Source organism: Miniopterus schreibersii, assembly GCF_964146895.1.
Source record: "Miniopterus schreibersii genome assembly, chromosome: 12".
NCBI lineage: Eukaryota > Metazoa > Chordata > Mammalia > Chiroptera > Miniopteridae > Miniopterus > Miniopterus schreibersii.
In genome coordinates, this window is record NC_138112.1 from 22,366,188 (window position 1) to 22,390,124 (window position 23,937).

The following is a 23,937-nucleotide window of genomic DNA, read 5'->3' on the forward strand; positions in this document are numbered from 1 at the left end:
ATATTAACAGAATGGTTGGCCTTAGTTTATATTTGTATCATACCAGTGACTACAACTTCAGTGTTCTGTGAACATTTTTAACAGAGGGTTTGAAGCGACTTTCTTTAACACCAGTCCTTTGGAATCTATACCAGTTTCAATAGAGCAGAAGAAAGAAAGATTGTGTGAATCTGAAACTTGAGGACAATTAAAAAGCTTCATTCTTCATCCATTCCCTAGAGCCTCTCTAAAGATCCTCAGGGATCGTCCACTTATTCATTCATTTAGTTTAGATGAACTGCACCTTACTATATGTTATATATACTATATTAAGCACAGAAAGAACAAAAATAATTAAGAAACAAACCTTGCCCCCAAACAATTTATAGTCTCATTACGAGACACAAAGACATGTAAAAGAGTTTTAGTTTTAAAAGGTATGGTAAAGATCAGTATGACAAGACACCCAAACGACAAGTGCACCCAAAGTGGGAACACATGAGCTCAGGGTGGAGCAGATACACAGGGCACTAAGCGATAAATATGAGCCCACGGGTGCAAGAAGGCGCCGGGTCATCCGACACACAGCCGGCTGGAGCCCCAGGTGACGGTGCGCTCCCAGGAGCTGGAAGGTGAGGAGACGCTGGGTACAGCAGCTGTTGAAGTTGGAGAGACAAGCCAAGAAAAAAATCAGGACAGACTTCTGACCTTCATAAATGTGAAGCGGTGAGTGATCTTCCTAGGAAGATGAAACTGTCATTTTTACATTTTGGAAAAATGACTTTGGTTGGGCTATGAAAACTAGATCAGAGGAAAGTGATATTAGGGCCACGGAGCGACATACGGAGTTGTAACAAACAGGCTATTGTGACATCGAGAGCGAGAGGAGCTCATACATCCTATGATAGGCTAAGTAGGCATATTGTTTTTCTTCAAGGTACATTAATAACTATTCACCATTTGAAGAGAAAAAATAAGAAATTTTTACTGGTAATTGGGTAAACCAGACAACAGAGTATGTATATAAACAGAAAACTGGTTAATAAAAGCCTCCTACAAATAAACTCTTAGGAAGATTTTTTCTGAGTCATTAAAATAAGAGCGACTTAATCCTAAGCTACGTTATAAATTCTATCCAACCTGATTTCCCTGGCTGAAATTTTGAGAGGGGGACATCCATTTCTTTGAGGTCTAAACCATGACTTTAGGTCTAACCAGTTCAGAACAATGACTGTGGTTTTGGTGTAGCAATAACTGATGAGGCAAGCCTTCCTCTTCCAGTACTCTGATGGTGGAAGGGGTATCTCCCTTAAGCAGCAGAGATCTGGAAGCTAAAAGGTTTGGAAAACAATTCTTCTCCATGGTTCCCCCAGGATAAACCTACAGCATTTCCTTATGAACTGAAAAAGAACATGTGCATTTCCTTTTGTCTTAGAAATTTGCACCTTTGTCTTTATCCAGATTTATATTTTATAGTCATTTAATATCAAGTTGATCAGTTAATATTTGGGGACAGTCAAAGGACCACTCCTGATCTGGTCCTAACATGTGGAATAAAGTCTCCAGTGATTCCAGGCAGGTGTCACCCATCTCAAGATACTGAAAGCTCATGGGAAGAGAACTGACAGGAAATCGGCGGCTACATTAAATGGGAGAGTATTGGGCAGGTTCACTTCTTCCGTCGTTCCTGCTAATCGCTGTGTCACTTGCTTTAGATATGGTTGTTATGGTGACAGCATAGAGGGGGATGGGATGGGGGTGGTGAGTACAGAGGGTAAACTGTGACAATAAAGTAAACGTGACAAGAGCTTTGGGTGTGCTTGTTTGGATTTATGTAACCTCGCTCAGGTCTTAAGACCCCCATAGCCTGCTGCCATGATGAAGCCAAGACCTAGGACTGGTTCCTGCCCTCTCTGTCACTGACACTCGGGCATGCTTGCCGGGACTGTCCCACTGTGCCTGATCCCTTTACTCATATTCGATTTTTTTTTCTTGAGGCTTCTGTCATCCTCCAATGCAACCCTGCTTCATTCTCGACCACTCTGGCAATCCATCACTCTTTCTCTGTTTATGCCTAAGCTTTCATTAGAAACAGGGTTCGTGCGCAAAATAAGGGCAGTGTAGCCAGTGGTGGTGTGCCATCGCCTGTTCTTCCTCAGCAGCTGAGCTCCAACCACATGGGAGCCCCACGCATAAAACACCCAGCACGGTGCCAGGGATGTGTTTCTAGGAGGATTTACATAGGAGAAAGAAGTAGGTAAGTACCTCAAACTACCACATCCAATGGACAAAAAACAAAGAAAGAAGAGAGTTGCACCAACAGGAGAGGATAATCCCAGGATACCTCGGCCGATGTGCTTTGATGTGTGGATTTCCTGTGTGTGTAAAAACGAAAGAGAATAAAAAAGAATCATCAGGCACCTTGAAAAGAACTGGAAGAAGCCTATTTTGTAAAGCCAAACACAATTCTAAATTATAACAGAGAGCTCTTCCTTTTAGAATGTTGCCTTAAGGGGAGAAAACACACACAAGGCTTTTACATTCCCTTAATTTGCTCTTCTTAAATACTTTGGGAATTTTTAAAACCACTTTTAGAATAAGTTTGCTTTGCCCTGGTCACGCACATGGCACCGTGTTGGCATCTTCATGTTAAATAGAAGTGGCACTGCAAACAGCAATAAAACAAATACATGCACAGCTCTGACATGAGGCAAAGGGAAGGAAGGAACACCAGGAGTGAGTGTGTGTGAGTGTGAGTGTGTGTGTGTGTGTGTGTGAGTGTGAGTGTGTGTGTGTGTGTGAGTGTGTATACGGGGTGTCTAGAGAAGGCAGAGGCTCACAGAGCCAGGACATCATACATGACCACGCAGGATCATGGTGTCCGAGAGCAGCAGTGTTCCTCCTGCAGAGAAACTGTGCCTGGTTGTGACCTCGAGTTGTCAGGTTTGACTAGATGCTTGTGAACTCTGCAGAGATCCCCAGAGAGCCTCTTGGTCAAACAAAGCTAAGTTCATTAGGCGGGTGCCTAAGGGAAAACACCGCATTAAGTCTTAGCAGTATCTCAGAAGGGGAAGTCAGGGAGGGTATTTGTAAGGTTTGGGGGTACAGGCTTAGTGGTTTAGGGTGAGTCCCAGTGGGTAACTAGCTGAGATTAGGCGAGTTTTGTGACATGATAGTTTAGGATTAGCAGATCCTGAGGAGTAAACTGTTGTCTACTAAGAAGCCGTTTGCCCAGGTGAACAAAATCTATTGTTCTCATAGGAGAGCTGTTGCCGAAATAAACAAACTCTGCCTGATCCCATCGGTTTATAAGGATTTCCTGAAACACACAGTGAAATTAGATATTAGTATGAAACCTTATCTTCCTGGGCAAGTTTTTTCACGTAACAAATGAAGTTTTGTTTGCACAGGTGGTCTGGGTTCTCTATGTCATAGTTAAGGTATAAGGTTGCAGGTAGTCCCAATTTTCAGGTCAGTGCTTTCGATGAGTTAGAAGATAAAAGGAGATGAAGCCTGAAGGGTGGGTTGTTCTAAGCCATGGTGACTTAACTGCCAGGTAGCAGAATAAATAAATAAGTTCCAATAACCTATTTGAAATCCATAGACTTTATCACTGAAATGTTGCTAGCTTTGGTTACCTGCTTTCCATTCACATGGCTACTACCCCAGGTAAAGTTTTCTCTGTATTTCCCCAAGAATTAGAGTCTTCTAAATGGTCCCCCACCCTCTGGTCTCTATACTTTCCATCCATCCTACCTGCTGCTCTCAGATTATTCTTGCCAACACATAACCTGGGCCCTGTCACACCTCCGATCACACAGCTCTTGAACTCTAAGTAAGCCGTCTGCTAGGTCCTGACCTTCCCCACTCATTTCCAGCCCCTGCACTGCCCTGTGTGTCCATGCATACCTGTCATACCTTCGTACCTCACCCTGAGGTCTGCAGAGCTGGGAGGACACTGCGGATGGGGCGAGAGCGGTGGCCTCCGAGTTAAGAGGGAGGGTGTGATTTACAAACGCACACTCTGCCAAAGTCTATGATAAAGACCCAAATAGAAATCAATGCGTGATGCTTAAGGTTTAGTGCACTTCAGATTTTTTTGTCTTTAAAAGTGTCTTTCTAAGCTGTGTGCTCAGTGTACTAAAAACAAACACATAAAAACCTGGTTTTAAGAAAGAGTGTAGCCCTAGCGGGTTTGGCTCAGTGGTTAGAGCATCGGCCCTAGGACTGAAGGGTCCCGGGTTCTATTCCAACCAAGGGCATGTACCTTGGTCCAGGCTCAATCCCCGGCCCTCATCCGGCCATCTGCTGGAGGCAACCAATCGATGTGTGGCTCTTACATCAATGTTTCTCTCTCTCTCTTTCTCCCTTCCCTCCCTTCCTTCCACTCTCTCTAAAAAAACAATAAAAAAAATATCCTCGTGTGAGGATTAATAACACCAAAAAAGAGTTTAAATAAAGCACATGAGTTTCCCCTCAATCTTGCCTGCCAGTTTCTCTCTCATTATAATGTGAAGTTCTAGGGATGGGACAACTACTTTGTGCCAGACCCAGTGCCAGGCATGTGATTGCACACAGTCGTTCGACCCTCCCTTTGACCAGAGGAGGTGGCTGTTATCCTACGCCATTCACAGAAAGGGAACCTGGGTGCTCAGGGGATTCACACAAGGAAGCTATATTCTCACTGCCAGGAAGTGACATGTTAGTATTTAATTTAACTTCAGATCTGTTGGACACCCATAGCATGCTATCTTGGAGGCTGAATTTGCAAACTCAAATTTCAAAGAGACCTGCGGCAACTCCATCTGCATTCCCTGCAGCCTGCCCCATGCTCCTTCCGCAAGTGACCAGGCTGCTCATGTTGACCAGCCATGGCCCAATGGACAGGTCTTCCACTCAAGCCTCTTCCCCCCCAGCACAATGCCACTGCTACTAACACTACGACTGACACTGTTCCTGCCTCTCCTACCTGCCTCCCCACCTTTGCTAACACTGATGAGCACTTTCTCTGGGCCATCTAAACACTCCACAGACAATACTGCATTGCCTTCTGGGGGGGTGGGGTGAGGCATTTACAAAAGTATTTCAATTTAAACCACTAGTGGGTTGAATTTTTCCATTTTTTCCTCGTAAGCATTTGACCTCAACATAGACAGAAACTAACATAACTGTTCCTGGTTCTGATAGATCTGTCATCTCAAAGTTCTCCTGTAACTTTCCCTTGTATCAGTGTATTTTCCTAAAATTTAGAGATACCACAGAGATACCCGGGATGGTCTGATTTGCACCTATTGTCTTTACATAATCATTAACGGGTCCCTCTTTTGTTTCCAAAGTATCTGGTTATCCTACTTAAACCTGCTACTGCAGCTAAGTTGAAACAGCCAATGCTTTGCAAGGCCGTAGGGCTCGCTACGGCCTGTAACTCCGCACTTCTCTCAGAAAGCCCTGCCCGGGGCACCTTGGCTGGCAGCAGGTCCGTCTCACCTGCTTTCTGCCCCTGGCCCAGGCGGGGCTTTGTCTGATCAGATGAGCGATGCTGCGCGTGTGCGCACAGTGGCTGCCTGCTTGCCTACCCCATGCTCCGTCTGCACATGGGGCAGGAATGAATTTCATCTTTCTCTTTGCAGGATGAAGAAAATAATGTGATTTGCAATCTGTACTGAGGAAAATAGTTAAAGAAGCGTGAGGGCAGAGAATTTTCATGCCCCTGATGATGATGAATTTCCCTGCTAAGTAGAGCCTTCCTTAGCATGCATCCGTCACCCACAGCAGTGTGCAGGCTCTGGGTGCGGGGCGAAGGTGGTACAGAACCTGATTTGGAAACTGCAATGTGATCAAACATTAGTAAGTTTCTATTTCTTAACTTCTCTGTGCAGTTAGAAAAATGTTCAGCTACTGTGGCCAGTAAAGAACAATTACTCCTGATTGGAGGGTTCCTGGGAAGAAAGAGCCCCCCCCCCCCCCCCGCCTCCAAGATAGCCTAATTGAATGAAGCAAAATTGGGGATGCTTCGAAGGAAAAAAAATGCTTGCTGGGAGGCAGTCTAAACTGATACCAGTGTCAGTGTGCTTGTCAAACGCACAGGTACATTATGAACTGTTTACACGCTGGGGCTCTCCATGATCCAGACGTGATTCTCGGCAGTCACACTACCCCGTCATGGGTGCACATCTAACTAGTCTAAGACCCACTCCCGCAATGGTGGGCAGACACAATCATTCTGGGGCTTGGGGAGAGCCCCAGATTCTCCCACATGAACTCAGTTAGGTGGATCTGTTTATACATTTAGGAAAGTTACTTAATGTGACATCCCTTTTATTCCTCCATCAAATGGCAATAATAACACCTAACCCAGGGAAACGATAAAGGTGGTGATGGGCAGAAAGCGCTCGTATAGGGCCTGCCCCATAGCAGGCACTCAGTCAGTGACAAATGGCCTTGAAACTACTGCTGTGGTTCTCCTCCCCTCCCTCACACCACTGCCCCCTCTACCACAGTCAGGGTTCTAGCAGGAAAGCCTAGAAAAGAAGAGTTTTCTCTGTGCGTTAGAAGTCCCTCCCATGGGACTGTGAACTGCTCAGATGGCAGAAACCAGGTGTGACTCCTGTCTGCTCTCCTCTCTCCCTGCCAAACGCCACGCACAGTGCTGCACAGGTGAGGCAGTCCATGGAAGACGCCAAGAGTGTTGGCTGCCTTGGCATGTGGCAAATCAGCCCCACCATCCCTCTCTTACACCTAGCCCGTCATTCACCTGTGCACACTGGCACCTGAACCAGGTCAGCGGCAGACAGCTTCGTTTCACCTGACCCTTTGTCCACCTAGCTTCAGCATGGGGTCACCCATCATGCACGTTTTGACCTGATCCAAGAGCATTTCAGGTGGCTGGCTGATCTCCAAGCTTCTACCTCACTACCGTGAAAGAAACTGCAACGATGCTCTGTGAGTGCACTTCAGATCCAATTATAATTTGTCAGCTTGAGATTTTTCAAAAAGAGGAAGCAGAGAACTCTATTACCAGTAATAGTCTTTTCCACTGTGCCTATGAAAAACATTTTATTCCCTTGTGATTTTTCTTTGATCATGGTTATTTCAATGTACTTAATTTGCAATATGGGAAGGTGCAGAAAAGAGTTAACATAGCAGGTCTTCGACTGCCATCCTCAGAAAAGGCCTGCTTGTGAGGTCGGCCTTGGTGGCATCTGGGAACTTGGATGTCAAGGTTTCCACCATTTTGTAACTGATAAGAGTGGCTCACTGAACATAACCAATTTATACAAATATCATGGTTTATGATGGACACCAGCTGTCTTTGGGGAGTCTGGAATTTCGGTACATGCTAGGCAGAGGGCCTGTATGACTGACCTCCAGTTAAAATCCTGGACATCTCGGCTCAGGTCAGGTTCTCTGGTAGGTAACACTCCAAGCTTGTTGTCACAATTTGTTGCTGGAATAACTGTCCCCTCTGTGACTCCACTCGGAGAGGTCTCTTGGAAGTTTGTACCTGTTTTCATTCAGATTTTCCCCACACTCCTTTTCCCTTTACCAGTTTTGCTCTGTTTCATTTTCTGTGTTCTGTCCAGTTTTCTGTTAAGCCCTTCAAATAAACTTTTCACATCTGATATTACATTTTTCATTTCAACAACCCCCTTGTGATACATTCCCACAGATTTCATTTCTATACTAAAATTTGCCATCACACATGTTGTCCACCTTTTCCACTACAGCCTTTAACATATTTTTCTTCTTTTTAATATGTTTTTATTGATTTTTTTTTTTAGAAAGAGAGGAAGGGAGAGGGATAGAGAGATAGAAACATTGATGAGAGAGAAACATTATCAATTGGCTGCCTCCTGCACACACCTCACCAGGGATCGAGCCCGAAACCCAGGCATGTGCCCTGACCAGGAATCGAGCTATGACCTGTTGGTTCCTGGGTCGATGCTCAACCACTGAGCAACACCAGCCAGGCTAACATATTTTTCAAAGTTATTTTAAAGTTCTTATCTTCTATTTCCAACATTTGCACCATCTCTGGGTCTTCTTCTATGGATAATTCTTCTCTTGTCCATGGGTCACATTTTCTTTCCTCTTTGCATGTCTCATAATTTCTTTTTTATTGTATACCAGCCATTTTGTGGAAAGGACACTCAAAACAGAAGTAGAGTACATTTATCCCCAGGAAAGGGCACACCCACTCTCTTGTCAGACTTCTGGTGGGGTGAGGGGTCTGCCTCAGTCCAATCTGTAGGGACCTGTGTCTGCAGCTTTAGTCAGGTTCTCTTCAGCTCTAGCTTCAAACATTCTGAAGGCAGAACTACAGGACTTTCTCTTGATTAAGCCACCCACTCTGTGGTGCTTTTTATGGCAGACCCAGCAAACTGATACAGATGGAGAGGAAGGTTGCAAAGTGGTGACGTCAAAGAAATTGTCCAGAGTCTAGGAATCAGAGATTGGGTAGAGTTCCCACACTGTTGTAGAAAAATAGTATTTATTTAAAATCAGGGCCATTCCACTTGAATATGTACATGGGCTGATGTCCCAGGTTTTCCCCACACCCCTTCCTTCTCTCAGCTCCTGGGTCATCATAAAAAAACCTGTGGAAACAAAAAAGGATCTAGTGAGTGGACTGGCAGTGCTGAGCTCTGGCAAATCAGGAAACTGAAGAGAACTTGTGTTCTTCCCATCTGCATTTATTGGGCCACCTGGCTCCAAGCTAGGGATGGGGAGAATGAGGGGCCACCTTGTTACCTCCCAGTCAGGAGTGAAGGGCAAATCCCTGCAGTTGGCAGAGAGGACAGAGAACCTGGTCAGCTCAGGCTCTTTCCAGAGTCAGGAAAAGTGACCTTAACTTAAAGAAAAGCCTTAGGCCTCATGTGTCTCTCAGACTGAGGTCTGAACTGGGAGGCCTCCCTGGGCAGGACTCTCCACACCCAGCAACCGGGTCCCAAGTGCCAGCAACCTGGGCTGTAACACCAATACTCCTAACAGTTTGGTCCTGACCTCCACGGGCTGAATCGGATTCTTAGGGCCTTCCCCAGATTTCCAAGCTGGACACCTTCGTGGAGCCCGGGGCACTTGCTAATGTTTAACAAGCTCCCAGGTAACAAGGTGAATAAGTACAGCACCCGGCCTCAGTCCTCACATTACACGGGAAGGAGGGCACCCAGCCTGGTGCTGGACCAGCGCCTGGGCTCTTCCTCTGGAAAGCAGCCGCTGGCCGGAGTAACTTCTCTCTCTTTGGAGCCCCCAGGCATCTAATACATTTGGGGTACATACCCCACTCCACCTTGTTGCTGCTACACGTTCTAAGGTGTGTGTATAGGGGGAAGGTGGGCAAAGTGGGTGCTGCCATAAGACAGACCTGGGCTCCACCCCTAGCTTTGAATTCAACAGCTCTGTGAATTCAGGAAATCATTTCACCTTTGTCTTTCAGTTTCTTGCTAAAAATATGGATAATAATATCTTCTCAAAGAATCTGATAAGGATTAATTGAAATAATATATACCAAGCATTTGCCAAAGTGCCTGATACAAAGCCAACACCCAATAAATGTGAGCTGATATTATTTGTTAACATACTATGGCTCGGAGGGCAGGCAATATGCCTTTTGTCGCTCCTGCTGGACCTGGCACTTGATTAATATTTGTGGGTGTTAAGATGGCAGGTAAGTCTGTTGGTGCTAAAGAAAGACTTGAGACGTCTACAAATGGAAAGTCCATAAACACACTAGCTGTCAGAATGAATTTCGGGTAGAGCTGCCCTTCTCCCACTTCCACTCACATCTTCCCTTTCTCTTTCCTCGCATTCCAGTGTGCATGTGTGTGCATGCGCCTGCACACATGTACACGTTTGTGCATGCATGTGCATGTGTGCGTGTGTGTGCATCTGTTCGTGTATGTGCGCGCATGTGTGTGTGTGATTTCTTCTCTCCTTCAAGGTTATCTTTCATTTTATGTAGTTAGAATAACAACAAAAACTAATGACTGCTCAGTGCCAGCCATGTGCCAGGCACTGCCCTCAGCTCTTCATCTAACTATCCCAGTGAATTCTCACAACAGTCCTGGGAGGCACTGGCATGATTCCACTTCAAGGTGAGTAGCTGAGAAACACAGAGGTTGAGGGACTTGCCCCAACTCACACAGCTGAACGTGGTGGAACCAGGGAAGGAAGCCAGGCCGACTCTGTGCTCCAAGCGCCTGAAGAGTGTGCGTGTGCAGCGCATTTGTGGTATGTGTACATGTATAGTGCAATGTGTACACATGTACAGATCACACAGAGTGCCATGTGGTGGCAGGTACAGTGTACACGATGGTGTGTGTGCGGGTGCGTGCACGTGTGTGAAGGGAAGTTCAGCGGGGCAGGGTGCCGACTGCTTGCCCTCTGTACCCGCCCCAGCCCCCCGAGGCCCCTGCACACTACCCACCTCCCAGCACTGCAAGCTTGCTCTTCCGTTCTTGGAACAGGAAGCTATCCATTCCCACCATCCCTTGGGGGAGAGAGAAAGCAGCGCGGAGACAAAGCATGGGGGGGGGGGGGAGTTGAGAGGCAGGGAAAGAACTGGCTTCTTCTGCGCCAGCCAGGCCTTTCCTTATTCTGTCCCTTCCTTGGACCTTGTAAGTGCCAAGACTCGAATGTGCCACTGAGAGAGTGTTTGCCAAGTCCAGGGCTACGCTCACCGGGACATGGCCCCCAGGAGGTGTCCCCTGACCTGCCAGAGCCAAGGGAGCTGACAGGCCTCTGTCCACAGAATGAAATGCCACGAGCCACGTGCTGCCGCGCTAACAGGACGCACAGCAGGGTGTCTGATGGCGCCCTTGGGGCAGACTCACTCCCACCAGTTCCAAGTTCGTGGCCCAGCCGGTGTGCCTGAGACCCAGGCTAGACAGCGCCTGCCTGGAAGGGGTGCTGGGCACTGACAGCAGGCAGAGCTTGGCCCCGCTGCCCCCCCGGGCGGCTGCCCCTGGCCGTGTCCTGAGAGCAGAACCCCGGCTTCCAGAGGACTAGGACAATCTTCTTGTATTCCCTGCGGAAGTTCCGGTTCAGGAGCCCATAGATGATGGCGTTAAGGCAGCTGTTGAAGTAAGCCAGGAAGTAGCTGGCGACAAAGAGCCCCTCTGGGACCTGAGGAGCCATCTCTTCTGGGCTGATGGCCACAGCAAGGCCGATGCAGTTCAGCGGGGCCCAGCAGACGGCGAAGATCACAAACACCACGAACACGGTGAGGAAGCTCCGGATGTCGCCGGGCCGCGGGTGCAGCCTGCTCTCCGCCTTGGCCTTCCTTCGGGCCCGGAGCACCAGCACCCAGATGCGCAGGTAGCAGAAGGACACGACAGCCATGGGGAGGAGGAAGTGGATGACCACCACTGCCACCGTGTACTGGGCACTGGCTGTCTGGATGAAGGTGCAGGAGTAGATGCGTGGGTCGTACTCCAGGGACCCCACGAAAAAGTTGGGCACCAAGGCCACCACGGTGAGGAGCCAGACGAGGCAGATGTAGAGCGGGGCGTGCCAGCGCCGGCAGGTCCGGCGGTAGGCCCTGCCGTGGCAGATGTAGCAGTAGCGGTTAATGGCAATGGCAGTGATGTTGAAGACGGAGCAGATGACGCTCAGGCCCATCACAAAGGCACTGGCCTTGCAGTGCACCTCCCCCAGGGCCCAGCCATCGTGGAGGATGGCCACGAGGATTAGTGGGTAGGGGTACAAGGCCACCACCAGGTCAGCCAATGCCAGGCTCACCAAGAACAAATTACCTGGAACAGGAGATAGGAAGCGAGAGTCAACACAAGACCCTGCGATGTCTTTTCTGTAAAACATTCTATTCCCTGTCCAGTTACTTCAAAGTAACTGGTTATTGTTCGTATTGGGAGCGGAAACCACGTGGCTTCTAGAGACACAGAATTCAGGCTTCCAACCGCTTCTCTGCTGCCACGGCCTGTGTGACTGAGGCAGTCACTCAGACTCTCCGAGCCTCGTTTTTCCCATGTGTAAAATGGGGATAGTCATGCTACTTATACTGTAGCTGTGACAATACTGATGCATCGTGCATGGGGACACAGTGGGTGCTCACAAATGGTAACTAGTTTCATGGCAGGCACAGGGGCTCAGTGGTTTTGATCATTTAACTCCAGCAAGGATTCTGGGGAGAAGAATCTGAAAATCAGGAATGTGGATTCACCATCACCCGCCCACCTCTCGGGATCTCTCTCTGACAGTTTCCTTCTGCATCTTCTCCCCACTGGTTAACAGGTCATTTTCCAAGTGTCTTTCATTCATTTTTCTAAATGTGAATTGCTTTTTGCAGGTGGCATGGGAGGACGGTTTTGGGAGTGGGAACCGTGAGTTCCGGTGTTCCCGTCTGCCTTGCCTGGGGCCTTAACGAAGCCACGTTCCACACTGGCAGACACCTGGTGCTGTGGCTGAGTCCAGGCCTGTGGAGGGGGAGAGGGGCTCTCGGTGCTCCCCATCTCGCAGCCTCCATGGGCCTCCCTGCTTTGCTGCACATTTCCCCGGCTTCCTGAACTGCCTCCCTCTTCTGAATAGAACATTCTCCAGCATCACCAAGCTCAGCCATTAAGAAAAAGCCTGAGAAAACCTCAACAATCATTGATTAGTATGCTTTAGGCATGTCCCGGGACAGCATCCTAGGGAGGAAATAGGACTTAATCCAAAAGAACACAGTCTCTGTTTCTAAACGAACAATGACTCATGAATGGAGTACCCAAAACCTGAAAGTTTGGGCAACTTGAAGTTCAAGGCATGAGAAGCTCCATTCCTAATGCCATTTGTTTTTTCACCAAGTGTTGTATTTTCTGAGTTCCTACTGTGTGCTCAAAAGATACTCTCCCACCAGCAGAGGCCCTTGGGACACAGTGGGTGCTGGACACAGTGTTTCTAGTCCTCTGGCCTCTTGCTGCATGGTGAAGTGCCAGCTGCCGGCCTTAGAGTGGTGAACACAGAGGGCAGAAGGAATGGATTCACAGGGGGACTCTCCAAAGAGGCAAGGATACTGACACCCCACTGACATCCTGCATATGCTTTGCATGCCAGAGGCTGATGTGACCACCCCAGGGGCCCAAGGGTCAGGCAGATGGGAAGAGTCTAAAAGGCGCAGTAATCAGAGAGGCCAGGCTGTGGTCCAGCTTCAAGGGAGTTCAAATAAAGGGGGGTTCAGAGCCACCCAGCTGGGAGATCCCCTGAGTCAGACCTTTAGGTGAGGTGGACTTCAACTTGCAGTTATGAGCCCACAGCATAGAGAAAGGGCTGTCTTCTGCTCTCCTCTGTCCCGACACACATTCTCATCCCATCTCAAGGAAGCTCCCATGGGACATGGTCCATGTGCCCTTGGGAACCTGGAAGACTCACAGGCAGCCTTCCTGGGGTACCTATTTTGGCCTCAGAGGTTTGGGGTCAATCCCGCTCAGAACCAACAGAAAGGAAATCTATTAGCTCCCTGGGAGTTCTCAGGACCTAACTACTACTAAGTTCAGATAGCTAGGTTAGGGCCGGAGGGAGTCAGGATGTAAGGGAATAAAAAGAGATCATTTGGACAGTTAGAGTTCTTGTGATATAGTAAGTGTCCCTTGTCTCTTGAGACATTCAAATAGAGGTTGATGGTAAAGGAGACTCTGGCCTCAGATTGACCTGCTGGATTCCTTCCAGTCTACTATTTTGGGGAGTCTATTGACTCAACGGGATAAAGGCCCCTCATATTCTTTCTGGTTTGTACGGCAAGGCAAGAAACACACATCCGAGGACTTGCCTGGGGTGTGCAGGGGTCTCCTGCTTCTCCATTTAATTCCCAGCCTTGTTTGCTGTCTCCACTGGTAGCTCTCTGTCTCTGACTCCCCTACTCAGACCTCACTTGGTCCCAACAGAGCGAGTGATTTCCTCTCTCCAAGTTCTTGTTTTCAGTTGGATTTTAAATGTCCCTTTAGCATTTGGAGGTGGTGCTGGGAGTTGGAGTGACCTGGGATAATCTCAGTTCGGCCGCTTTCTGGCCATGTGAACCTGGGCGAGTTAATGAACTTCTTTCTCTGTGATGATTCCTTCACCGGTTCCCTCCTTGTCTTTTAAAGGCCTCCTTCCCCCTCCTCATGCACATTCCTCATGGCTGTTTCTATGAGGAAAATCACTTCTTTCCAGCACAGGAATATTGGTCTCCACCAGGCCTGATAAGCGGCAAACAAGTTTTTGGCACGTGAAAGTACATGGGGAGAAAGTCAAGAGCTGCTGGGAGCCGTTGCCAGCTTGTCTAACTGTTTCCCTAGGAAAGCGAGTCAAGCTCTGCCATGTTAATGTGGCTCATCCCCTAATAATGCCCAGAGGCTGGCAAACAGCTGGTAAATAGCAGGGAGAACACATTCGACTCCACATGGAAAGTGATTCAGTGACTCTCTCCTATTACTCAGTTGTTCTTAAAAGGCTGAAATCAACGAGTTCCTGCTGTAGAGTCATCTGCCCAGATGTCACACTGTCTTATGACTTTCTTGATGCCATTCTAAATCAGGCGAATAAAACTCTGGTTTTGTTTCCCATCTGTCAGAAGTCGGGTCCTACTTGGATGACAGTCAAAGAAAGATCCAGTTCTCTATCCATTTCTTCCCTGGACAGGTGAGAAATCAACCAGGATGCACACAGCACTGGTCATCACCAGTGCACAGGCTTCCAAAAAATATCACAAGTCCTGGTGTGACTGATTTCCATTTTCCTCTATCAGTAGACACAGGACAACGGGGTTCAACAGGGTTTTGTTTACTAATATGTAATTCCCTTCAGTCCCCTCTCTCTTCGCCTCCTCTCCTTCTTTCTGGGAAATCTATTTCTTATCGAGGACCTGGTAAACTAGGAAAGAGCCAATGAGTGTTGAGTTACCTGATCTTCATCAGATAGGAGAATTCTGGAAGACAAAGCTACCTCCAATCCCTTGCCTCTCTTCCTGGTGCTCACCCGGCATGCCCGGGAGAAGAGTTTGTTGGATTTAAATGGTCCCTCGTCACTGAGCTAAAATAGGCAATGTGGACATACACAGTCATTGAGTAATTTATTCAGTAAATATTGCTGAATATCTGCTAGGCACTGGCTCTGCCTATGCCAGGGCTCAGGGAAAAGTGGTGAGCAAGACAGACACACTCCCTCCCCTTACAAAGCTTAGGGACGCACAGAGAAGACACTTAAATAAAAACAAGGTGCGGTGAAGAGTAGGAGGGGAGTCAACAGGTGGTCTGTTACCTCTAACAGGATTAAGCTTCCTGTGCCTTAAGGTCTTGTTCTATTCTCTCCTGTCTTCCATCTATCCAAACATGTAATCCATTGCTGAGCACCTGCCACGCCTGGGCAGGGCACAGTGACGGGTGAAAGACAGGGCCCCTGCCACTGAGATGCCAACAGTGCTGCTGGCGGAGCAGCCGCAGAAACAGTGGCCCTTCGGTGCGGCGAGAGCTGGAGGAAGGTCGGCGCGGGACAGTGGGGAGCGTGGGGAAGAGATAAGTTGGCACGGGGCTGAGGTCAGTGTCGGGGGACAGGGCTGCTTAGGCAGGACAATTCAAGAAAATGGGCAGAATCACCAAGACCCTGCAACAGGCTGCCTTCATCCCAGAAATACGATCCCTCCAATAGGGTCTTGTATGGGGAGGGCACGAGAAATTATAATAATCTCCAAATGAATGTGAGAGAGTTTTATCACTTTCTAAGGATAGGCATCTGAAGTCACTGTGAACAGATCAAGTTTTTATTAAAAACCCGATTTCCTTATAAATACGAAAACGTCTTTTATATTAACGTAAGCTCCTAATTCTATTCCCAAATTCTTTGAGGGCAGGAATTGTTTTCCTCCGGAATCACATCATTTATGAGAATCCTAGAGTGTGTGGATGGATCATAGAAGGGCTGGGCTGAAATCTAACTTCCTTTTAAGTAAAGGGAAAAAGGATTGCTAAGCAAGCTAACAGTGTAAACAAAAATATGTTGGGGGAATATTTTGACCACTTAAAAGAAGAAAATATGTTTAATAGCATAAGCATTCATTTTCTAAAAAGCTATGTTTATTACAAAACATTCTGCCAGAATCATCAAAGGAGATCACTTGGAGACTCTTTTATTACCTTAATTACACTTAACAATAACAAAACGACGATTGGCATAGCATCGTCAAGTTTATAATGTGCCTTTATATAAACTGACTCAAGTGTTTCTCACCAGAACCCTTTAACATTGATAGTGTGATTTCCATTTTATAGATCAAAAATCTAGCACTCGGATTATATGAATTGCCGACAGCTGCACAGAGAAAAAGTGAGAAAGAACAGGAAGAGAAACAGGAGGAAATCAACAAAAAGAAGTGTCAAGTGGATTAAGGGCAATGGTGTAGATTTTCTTGGTCATCGCCAAAAGTGAGAAAGAACAGAAAATGTCCGTTCAGCTGGGCAGTTGGGAGCTCAACAGTGGTGTCAGCGAGGGCAAGTCCCGTTGCAGGCTGGAGGGTAACTTGTGTGTCCAGGTTGCTCCCTCCATCAGTTCTGCCTTCACGGGGAAGGAGAGGAACGGAGTGGACGTAGAAAGGTATGTCCTCTGGTGGCAGATTGGGCAGGGCTGGGTTTTGTTCCCTTTTTTGTGTGTCTCTCCCTCATTCTTTTAAATGAGAGAGACTTGTATCTGGCATCTAATAAGCACATAGTGATATTAGCTATTATTGTTTTTCTACTATTATTAGTTGCATAGGGAGAACAAGGAAGAGGTTCAGGGAACTGGACTAGGGTGCTGTGGATGAGCTGTGAGAAGGCAGTGGGGAGCGCGAGGGTGAAGGAGGTAAGGTGCTGCCCGGCCAGCGTGGCTCAGCGGTTGAGCATCGACCTGGGATCCAGGAGATCACAGTCCGAGTCCCGGTCAGGGCACAGGCCGGGGCTGCGGGCTCCATCCCCGGGGGGGGCGTGCAGGAGGCAGAGGACCAATGACTCTCTCTCATCATTGATGTTTCTCCCTCTCCCTTCCTTTCTCTGAAATCAATAAAGATATTTTTTTAAAAAGAAGGTAAGATGTTGCCTCTAGAGTATAAGCTCCTTAAGAGCTGGGGCTTTGGACTTTACTTCCCAACTCCCTAACGTACGCTCCTCCAGCAGTAAATATGTAGAATGGTGAGACCCAAGATCAGCATCACGCTACACACGGAATCCAACTTTCTGGGGGTGGGGAAGGCAGTCAACCACGAAAGTCTTCACATCCCTGGGCCATTGAGAGCTACACTGTAGGAATGAGAGAGGATTATGAGCTTTCGTGATTATTTGGCTAAAGATGTAATTTGGGGATTAGAAATGTGTTCATTTTTGCTTGGGGAAGAGGTAATAAGGTATTCAGAACGGAAATGTGAGGTTGGAAAGCTGAGGCAACATCAGGGAAGGGCTGCAAGGTAGCCCAGTTTGGCCTGCCACTGATAACAAGCCCTCCAAACCCGGCAAGCTCAGCAGGTGGAAAGACACCTGTCAGCTAGCGGCATCTTCGTGCGTGATCCGCCGCAGGATAGAGTCCGATGAAGCGGGCCCTGCCTTCCCCTGTAACACGTGGAGAGCAGGGGCCGTAGGTCTATTAAATAGTTCCTCCACGCCTCTCAAGAGCCTTTGTCTAGGGCCAGCCTATTTATTCCTTTATCATTTACCTCCTCAAACAACAAGTGGCAGGAGAAGGGGAAGGAAAAAGGGGCCACATGCACATGCGGGCTCTGCTCTGACCTACCTGGGGACGCAAAACACCTGCCAGGCTGAAACTTCCCAGCAGGAAACCTGCAACTCAGTCACCAGTTCCAAAGAAGGGACGGCGCAGACCCTGAGCGTCGCTGGGCCGCTGCGGCGCAGAGTGAACAGAGCGGCCGAGGGCCTGTGTGTTCAGCGACCTTTGATACCCTCCCTCCTTACAAATCACCGAAATGTCCTAGAATGGCCAAGCTTCCATTCACTGACCGCGCCTCCCCGACAGCCTCTTTAGCCCAGCTGCAGCATAAGACCACTGCTGGACGCTGGCTGCTGCCTGTTGCTGGCAAGGCAGGGTCGCTGCGCAAGGGGCCAGGCGTGACTGGTGCTGTGCTTTCTCCTCGCTAATGGAGATGACCTCGATGTGACACTAAGGAATGTTTCTCTCAGCTCCCTGCCGTGTGGCTGGCTATGCAGATGCCCAGGCTCACATTTTAGGGGCAGCTTAAGGGGCCAGCTCCTGAAGGAGTCCCTGGAGCACGACCGTAGGGAGCCACAGGGCAGCTGGAGCCTGCTGGCCGCACCACGGCAATCAGGGAGCAGGCCCGCCTCTGTGCAGAAGGTGCCGGTCAGCTTTCAAGGACAGGAATGAAGTGAGCTTTGGGCTTTTAGTGCTGAAAGCGGTTCAGTTCCATGAGAATTGTACTGATTTCCTGAGCAGTGCTGAGCATTGTAACAGGTCTACCCCACTTCATGAAGCAAAATTAATTCCTTTGGTCCCACCGCTTCCCTGGTATCTTATCCGTTTTTAATTTGTTTTAACAGACTTGCATTCAGTTTTTACTGTGTCCCTGGCTCTGTGGACAGAACTGGAATAAAAGTCTCTGCTCCCAATGAGTTCACAGTCCAGTGGGGGGAGAGAAAAACCCACAACAGGACAGCGAGGAGAGGGCCGGAATGGGAGGGCGCATGGAAGGAAGGAAGACAGTAACTGCGCCTTTCACAGCACTGTTAACACCAAGAGCCCTGGAGGGGACCCCAGGAAGGGCACTGAAGGAGATATTCACTAGCGGAAAAGAGGCAGAGACCTTCCCAAGGCGAAGGCAGAGCCCAGCGTGCAGGGGCCGGGGCTCACCGCTCGGGAGCTGGAGCTTGGTCTGCAGATGGAGCGCGGCCACTGGAGGCAGGGGTGGCTGTGGCTGTGGCAGCAGCTGCCGGAGGAGGGAGCGGGAAGGCCATCGCCTGGAAACTACGGACACAGCTTTCCCAAGAGACAGTGAGGGTGTAAACTGTAGTAAGAGCAGAGAGGACAGGAAAGGGGAAATCTGAGGAGTACTCTAAGGCAAGAAACATGAGGATGTGCGGAATGAAGGAACCAAGAATAGCTTTCGGGGATCAGGCATCTGGGAGAGGAAGAGAGGAAGGAAATTAAAAAACTAGTCCCAGGTAGGCCAAAGGAATGAAAGGCTCCAAGGAGAGGGTGGCCCTCAGTGTCACACACAGGACGGAGGGGCATTTCTGAGAAGGCCAGACCCCAGACTGAGGACCTGGGAAACAATGGGTGGTCAGTGAATAGAAACTATTATATTAAAATGTCTGGCTGAGAAGGGAAGAAATTAGGACACATAAAATCAAGGAAGGATTCTTTTTCTTCTTTGTTTTTATTTTGTTAATCCTCATGGAAGGATATATATTTCTTCCCATTGTTATTTTTAGAGAGAGTATGGGGGAGGAAGGGAGGGAGGGAGGCAAGGAGGGAGGGAGGAAGGGAGGGAGGGAGGAAGGGAGGGAGGGAGACATAGATTGGTTGTCTCCCACCGGGATGAGCTGGGAAGGAACCTGCAAGCCAGGTATGTGCCCTTGACCAGGAATCAAATTCATGACCCTCTGATCCCTCAGCGTGCAGGCCAATGCTCTAACCACTTGGCAACACTGGCTAGGGCAGGATTCTTTCTTTTAAACACTGGAGACCCTTGTGTGTATGTACACACCTATGCATGCACAAGTGTGTGTGTGTGTTGTGTGTGTTGGCTAAAGGGACAGAGGGAGAGGTTACAAATACAGAAGAGAGAGAAGGAACTTGATGGAGGAAGGTTCCAGAACAGCATGGGAAGGAAGAGATATTAAAAATACAGGGACTGATATTGGGAGGCCTTGTTTGGGGTAAAAGTAGCAGTGTCAGGCACAAGGGAAAGTCCTCAGAAGCTGTCAGGAGAGCCCAAAGTGTGACACATCCCCAGGAAGCACACACTGAGAACGACGAGATGCCAACCCAGTGCCATGTGTGCTGTGCGAGGCTCTGAGAACGTTGCAAAGAGTGAGCACACGCCTGGCGTTACCTTCCAAGTTGAGTCAGTGCCCTGGTTCTGTCTCCTACCTTCTCTCCATCCCTCCCTGTCTACCTTTCTCTAGTTCTATCCCTGAAAAAGTCAACCCAGAGCCTGCAGCAACAGATGCAGCAGACAGGTCGGTCCCGGAAAAAAAAAGAACAGTTATTCTGACCACTTACCTGCCATCAGGAACATCCCTGTTATGAATGACAAGGGTCTGCCTCACAGAGAAACTGGGTTTGTAACAGTCAAGTAAAGGACACTGACGTCTGCTGGGAAAGGTGCTATGACCTTAATATGGACTGTGTGCTTGGTTATTGGAAACACATGTGTTCTCCTTGTCACGCCTATCTTCCTGATACCACTGAATTAAGGAACCAGACTTAATTACAGAAAGGTCTGAGATAAGAGTTTCTTAGAGAAAATCCAAACTCTTCAGTAAGAAAAGACCTGATTAATAGTGGAATGGGTGCTAACTACTCAAAGTTAAGTTTTTAAGCACCTTTTGAAAGACCACTCTGCCAACATGATTTAAAGTCAATACTATGATTTTTCATTACTATCATTAATAAAGCAAGCCAATGGTGAAATAGGAACTGGTTATATTGCATGACTAGCGCAGTCACCAGTGTGCCAGGAATCAATGTCGCTTAGATACAGTGCTACGTTTTTATTTTCGGGTGCTTAGCTGTAGCAGACTCAACAGGAGGTAGGAAGGATAGAACAGAGGAGGTGCCAGCAACTTCACATGTGCATTACCTGCTCCGACCCTGCTCTCAAATCAGTAAGGTTTCTGCGAGCCCAGCTAGAGGGGCAGGAAAGGCCAGCAGGGTGGGAGAGGGAAAGGAGGCAGCACACTCTGCCCTCAGCCACCTCTCTCATGGAAGGCGGCCGAATTACAGAGCAGGAGCCACAGCCCACCAGGCCTTCTCTAAACACCCCGTCAGTCAGGGAGAGAAGCCGCCAGGTCAGAACCTGGAGGGCGCAGTTCCGTCTGCTCCTGCCTCCCTGTGCAGGAAATGAGTGCTTGTGGCCGCAGCAAACAGACAATGTGATTGGCAGGATCAAATACAGCTTTCTAATCACAACCTGCTCTTTCCTAATGTACAGGCTTTTACTCAAAGGTTACAATAATATCGTGAATACATTCCAGATAATACTAGCCACCACTACTGAAAGGACTGAGTTAGAAAGCTTACTTCTTAATAATGTTGTTTTCCATATTATGGATAGAAGCTCAGTTTTGTTTTTTGGGGTTTTGGGTTTTTTTTTTTGGTTTGTTCTTTAGATAAAAATCCTAGAGTCACAGGGCTACCCGAAATGTAAACATATAGTCATTTACTAAAACTGGCCATTCTGAACGCTAGCTCCTTAGAAAAGCATGTTTAAGCTAGATAGTTGAATTTCTGCTGTTATGTTTTCATTTTAATTCACGCCAGTAGGTGAGTTGCCTCTAAGGCCCAAACTTGTCAAATTACAAATTGACAAGTAGATCATCGAGCTTCTTCCAAGCAGAAACGGTCAGCACACTCCAGTGACCCTCCAGGGCCAGAGTTCAGATACTCCCTCCCTCTCATTTTGTTTCCCTGCCCACCTGAGTATGGGAAAGGAGAAAACGAGGGTAGATTGAAAGAGGGAAAATATTTTCAAGATTGCAGCACTATTTAGCCAAATCACTGTATTAATCCTCAATGAATCTCACGAATGCCCTGGCCTCAGGAAAAAAAACAACAACAAAAAACAGATAACAAACAACAACAAAAACCATCCCAAAGCAATCTAGCTCAATCCGGGCAGAGCCTGCAGACTTCTGCATTTGCACTCTCTCGGTTGGAATTGGGTCTTGAAATCACCTGGAGACAACTTCCCGACCCAAAGCCCCCCCAGAGCGCTTCCAATAATTCACTCACTGTCTCGGCAAATGTTTTCTAAGCACCTACTGCGTAAAGCCACAGTGCTTGAGGGGACGAGAGAGAAGAGTTAAAGATCCTGAGATTTCTGTGGCCACGGAGGGGCACAAACTGGAGCGCCCAGGAGGGCGACGTCCGCCAGCCCCGCGGGTCCCCCGCTCGCGCGCCCAGCCCCGAAGCGCGCAGGGAAAACTTCACCGCGCGCCCAGCGCGCCCCGGCCACAGAGGCGGGCGGCAGCGCGCACGCCCGGCAGAAGGCGGGAGCTCACCCGAACTTTCGAGTTCAACACCGAACTCGGGCACTAGGCTAGAAATGCAAGGGGAGCCCGGCGCTGAGGAGGGGCGGCGGCGGACGGCCGGGCCAGGCGCGGGGGACCGCCTGCGCCCGGAGGCGGGCGCGGCGCTCACCTGCGTAGCTGCGGAGCTTGCGGTTCCTGAGCACCGAGAGGATGACCAGCAGGCTGCCCTGGGCGTCCACCACCGTGGTGAAGCCGAGCACCGCGAACAGCGCGGGCGCCACCCAGGGCGGGCGGGGGCTCCCGGGCCAGCCTGGGCGCCAGGCCCGCCCGCCCGCCTCGCAGCAGTTAGCGGAGGAGCCGTTCCCGGGCATCTCAGACCCCCGTGCGCGGCGCCCCAGCCCCGCGCCGCCCCCTCCGGCCGCCGCAGGAGGTGCAGTGCGAGCCCCGCGCTCCCGCCGCCCCTTCCCCGCCCCAGCCGCGTGGGCTACGGAGCGGCCAGCGCGGAGGGAGCTAAAGGAGATAACCAAGCCTGGACAGGGCGGAGAGAAATATGGGCACAGGGGGACTTGGGGTACAGGTTTGCAGAAGGAGTGGGTCCCTTGGCAACTCGCCCAGGAGCAGCTGCGACGTAGCTGCTCGCGTTACCACCCGGAGACCAGCGCGCGTCTGGTCCAGCTCCGACTTTTGTGCCTGAGCGCGCAGCCACACCCAAGGCCCCAGATTCCCCTCCCCTCTCCCCCGCTGTGCTCAGGGAGGAACACCCATGTTTGCAGACTAGATAAGGGGCTGTTGTCAGAAGAGCAAAGTTTGAGGTACCACAGAGCTGTGCAGCTCCAAAGAGCACGTAATCCCCAGGGGATGGGGACAGATCCCCGAGCAAAGTAGGGTGGGAAGGAAGTTACGCTCTAGCAGCTGCAGGAGAAAGGCGAACCCGTGCTATTTATTGAGCACTAGCTGTTTATGGTGGGAGACATGGGTGATGTCTCTGCCCCGTTCTCTTTCTAAAGCCAAGACACTACTTGGATAGATTTATGAGCACCTATTTAAACATGATAATACTTAAATAGATGCATGGTCTATAGTGGAGGTTATTATAATGTGGTTTTTGGAGGGGTTAAAGCAAAAAGAACAGTAAGATATGATTATAGGAAAGAAGAAACTTGGATGCCCTTTATGTAAAATGTTTGAGCATTTACTCTGATAACGACAGCTAACCTCTTTTGAAAGCCAACTTTATGCCAAGTGCTGTGCTAAGCACTTCTTGCATTACTAGAATTACTCAAATAAAAAAGGCTGATAATTCTAAATTTGGGAGGAGGTGAAGCACCTGGAACTCTTATACACTGATTCCATCAGAATGCAAATGGTGCAGCCTCTTTAAAGAGCTGTAGTTTTTTTTTATGGAGTTAAACATAAACTATCCTATAATCAAAAATCAAATGCACATGAAATGAATGAAACATGTGCCCACAAAAAGATTTGTGCAAGAATATCCAGAGCAGCCTTATTTATAGTAGCCCAAACCTGGAAACAGATGAATGGATAACCAAGTTGTGGCATATTTATATAATGGAATACTACTCAGCATTAAAAAGTACCGATATACTCAAAAACATTCTATTATATTGAACAAAAGAAGCAAGATACAAAAGAGTATATACTATACAATTTTACTTATGTAAAGTACAAAAATAGGAAACATTAATTCTAAGGTGATAGAAATCAGAACAATGTTTGCCTGTGAAGGTGAGGATTGACTGGAACAGAACACAAAATAAATTCCTGGGAGGTTATTTAT

The 23,937-nt window shown here is 48.6% G+C and overlaps 1 protein-coding gene across 1 annotated transcript; it reads right to left on the reverse strand.

The window, feature by feature from the left end:
* Positions 1–10,860: 10,860 nt before the first annotated feature.
* Positions 10,861–22,510, reverse strand: MTNR1B (melatonin receptor 1B; the record flags this gene model as incomplete). Its single annotated transcript, XM_081153691.1, has 2 exons — positions 10,861–11,732; positions 22,309–22,510. The coding sequence occupies 2 exons, from the start codon at positions 22,508–22,510 to the stop codon at positions 10,861–10,863; spliced, it is 1,074 nt and encodes a 357-aa protein (XP_081009817.1).
* Between the last annotated feature and the right edge of the window lie 1,427 nt (positions 22,511–23,937).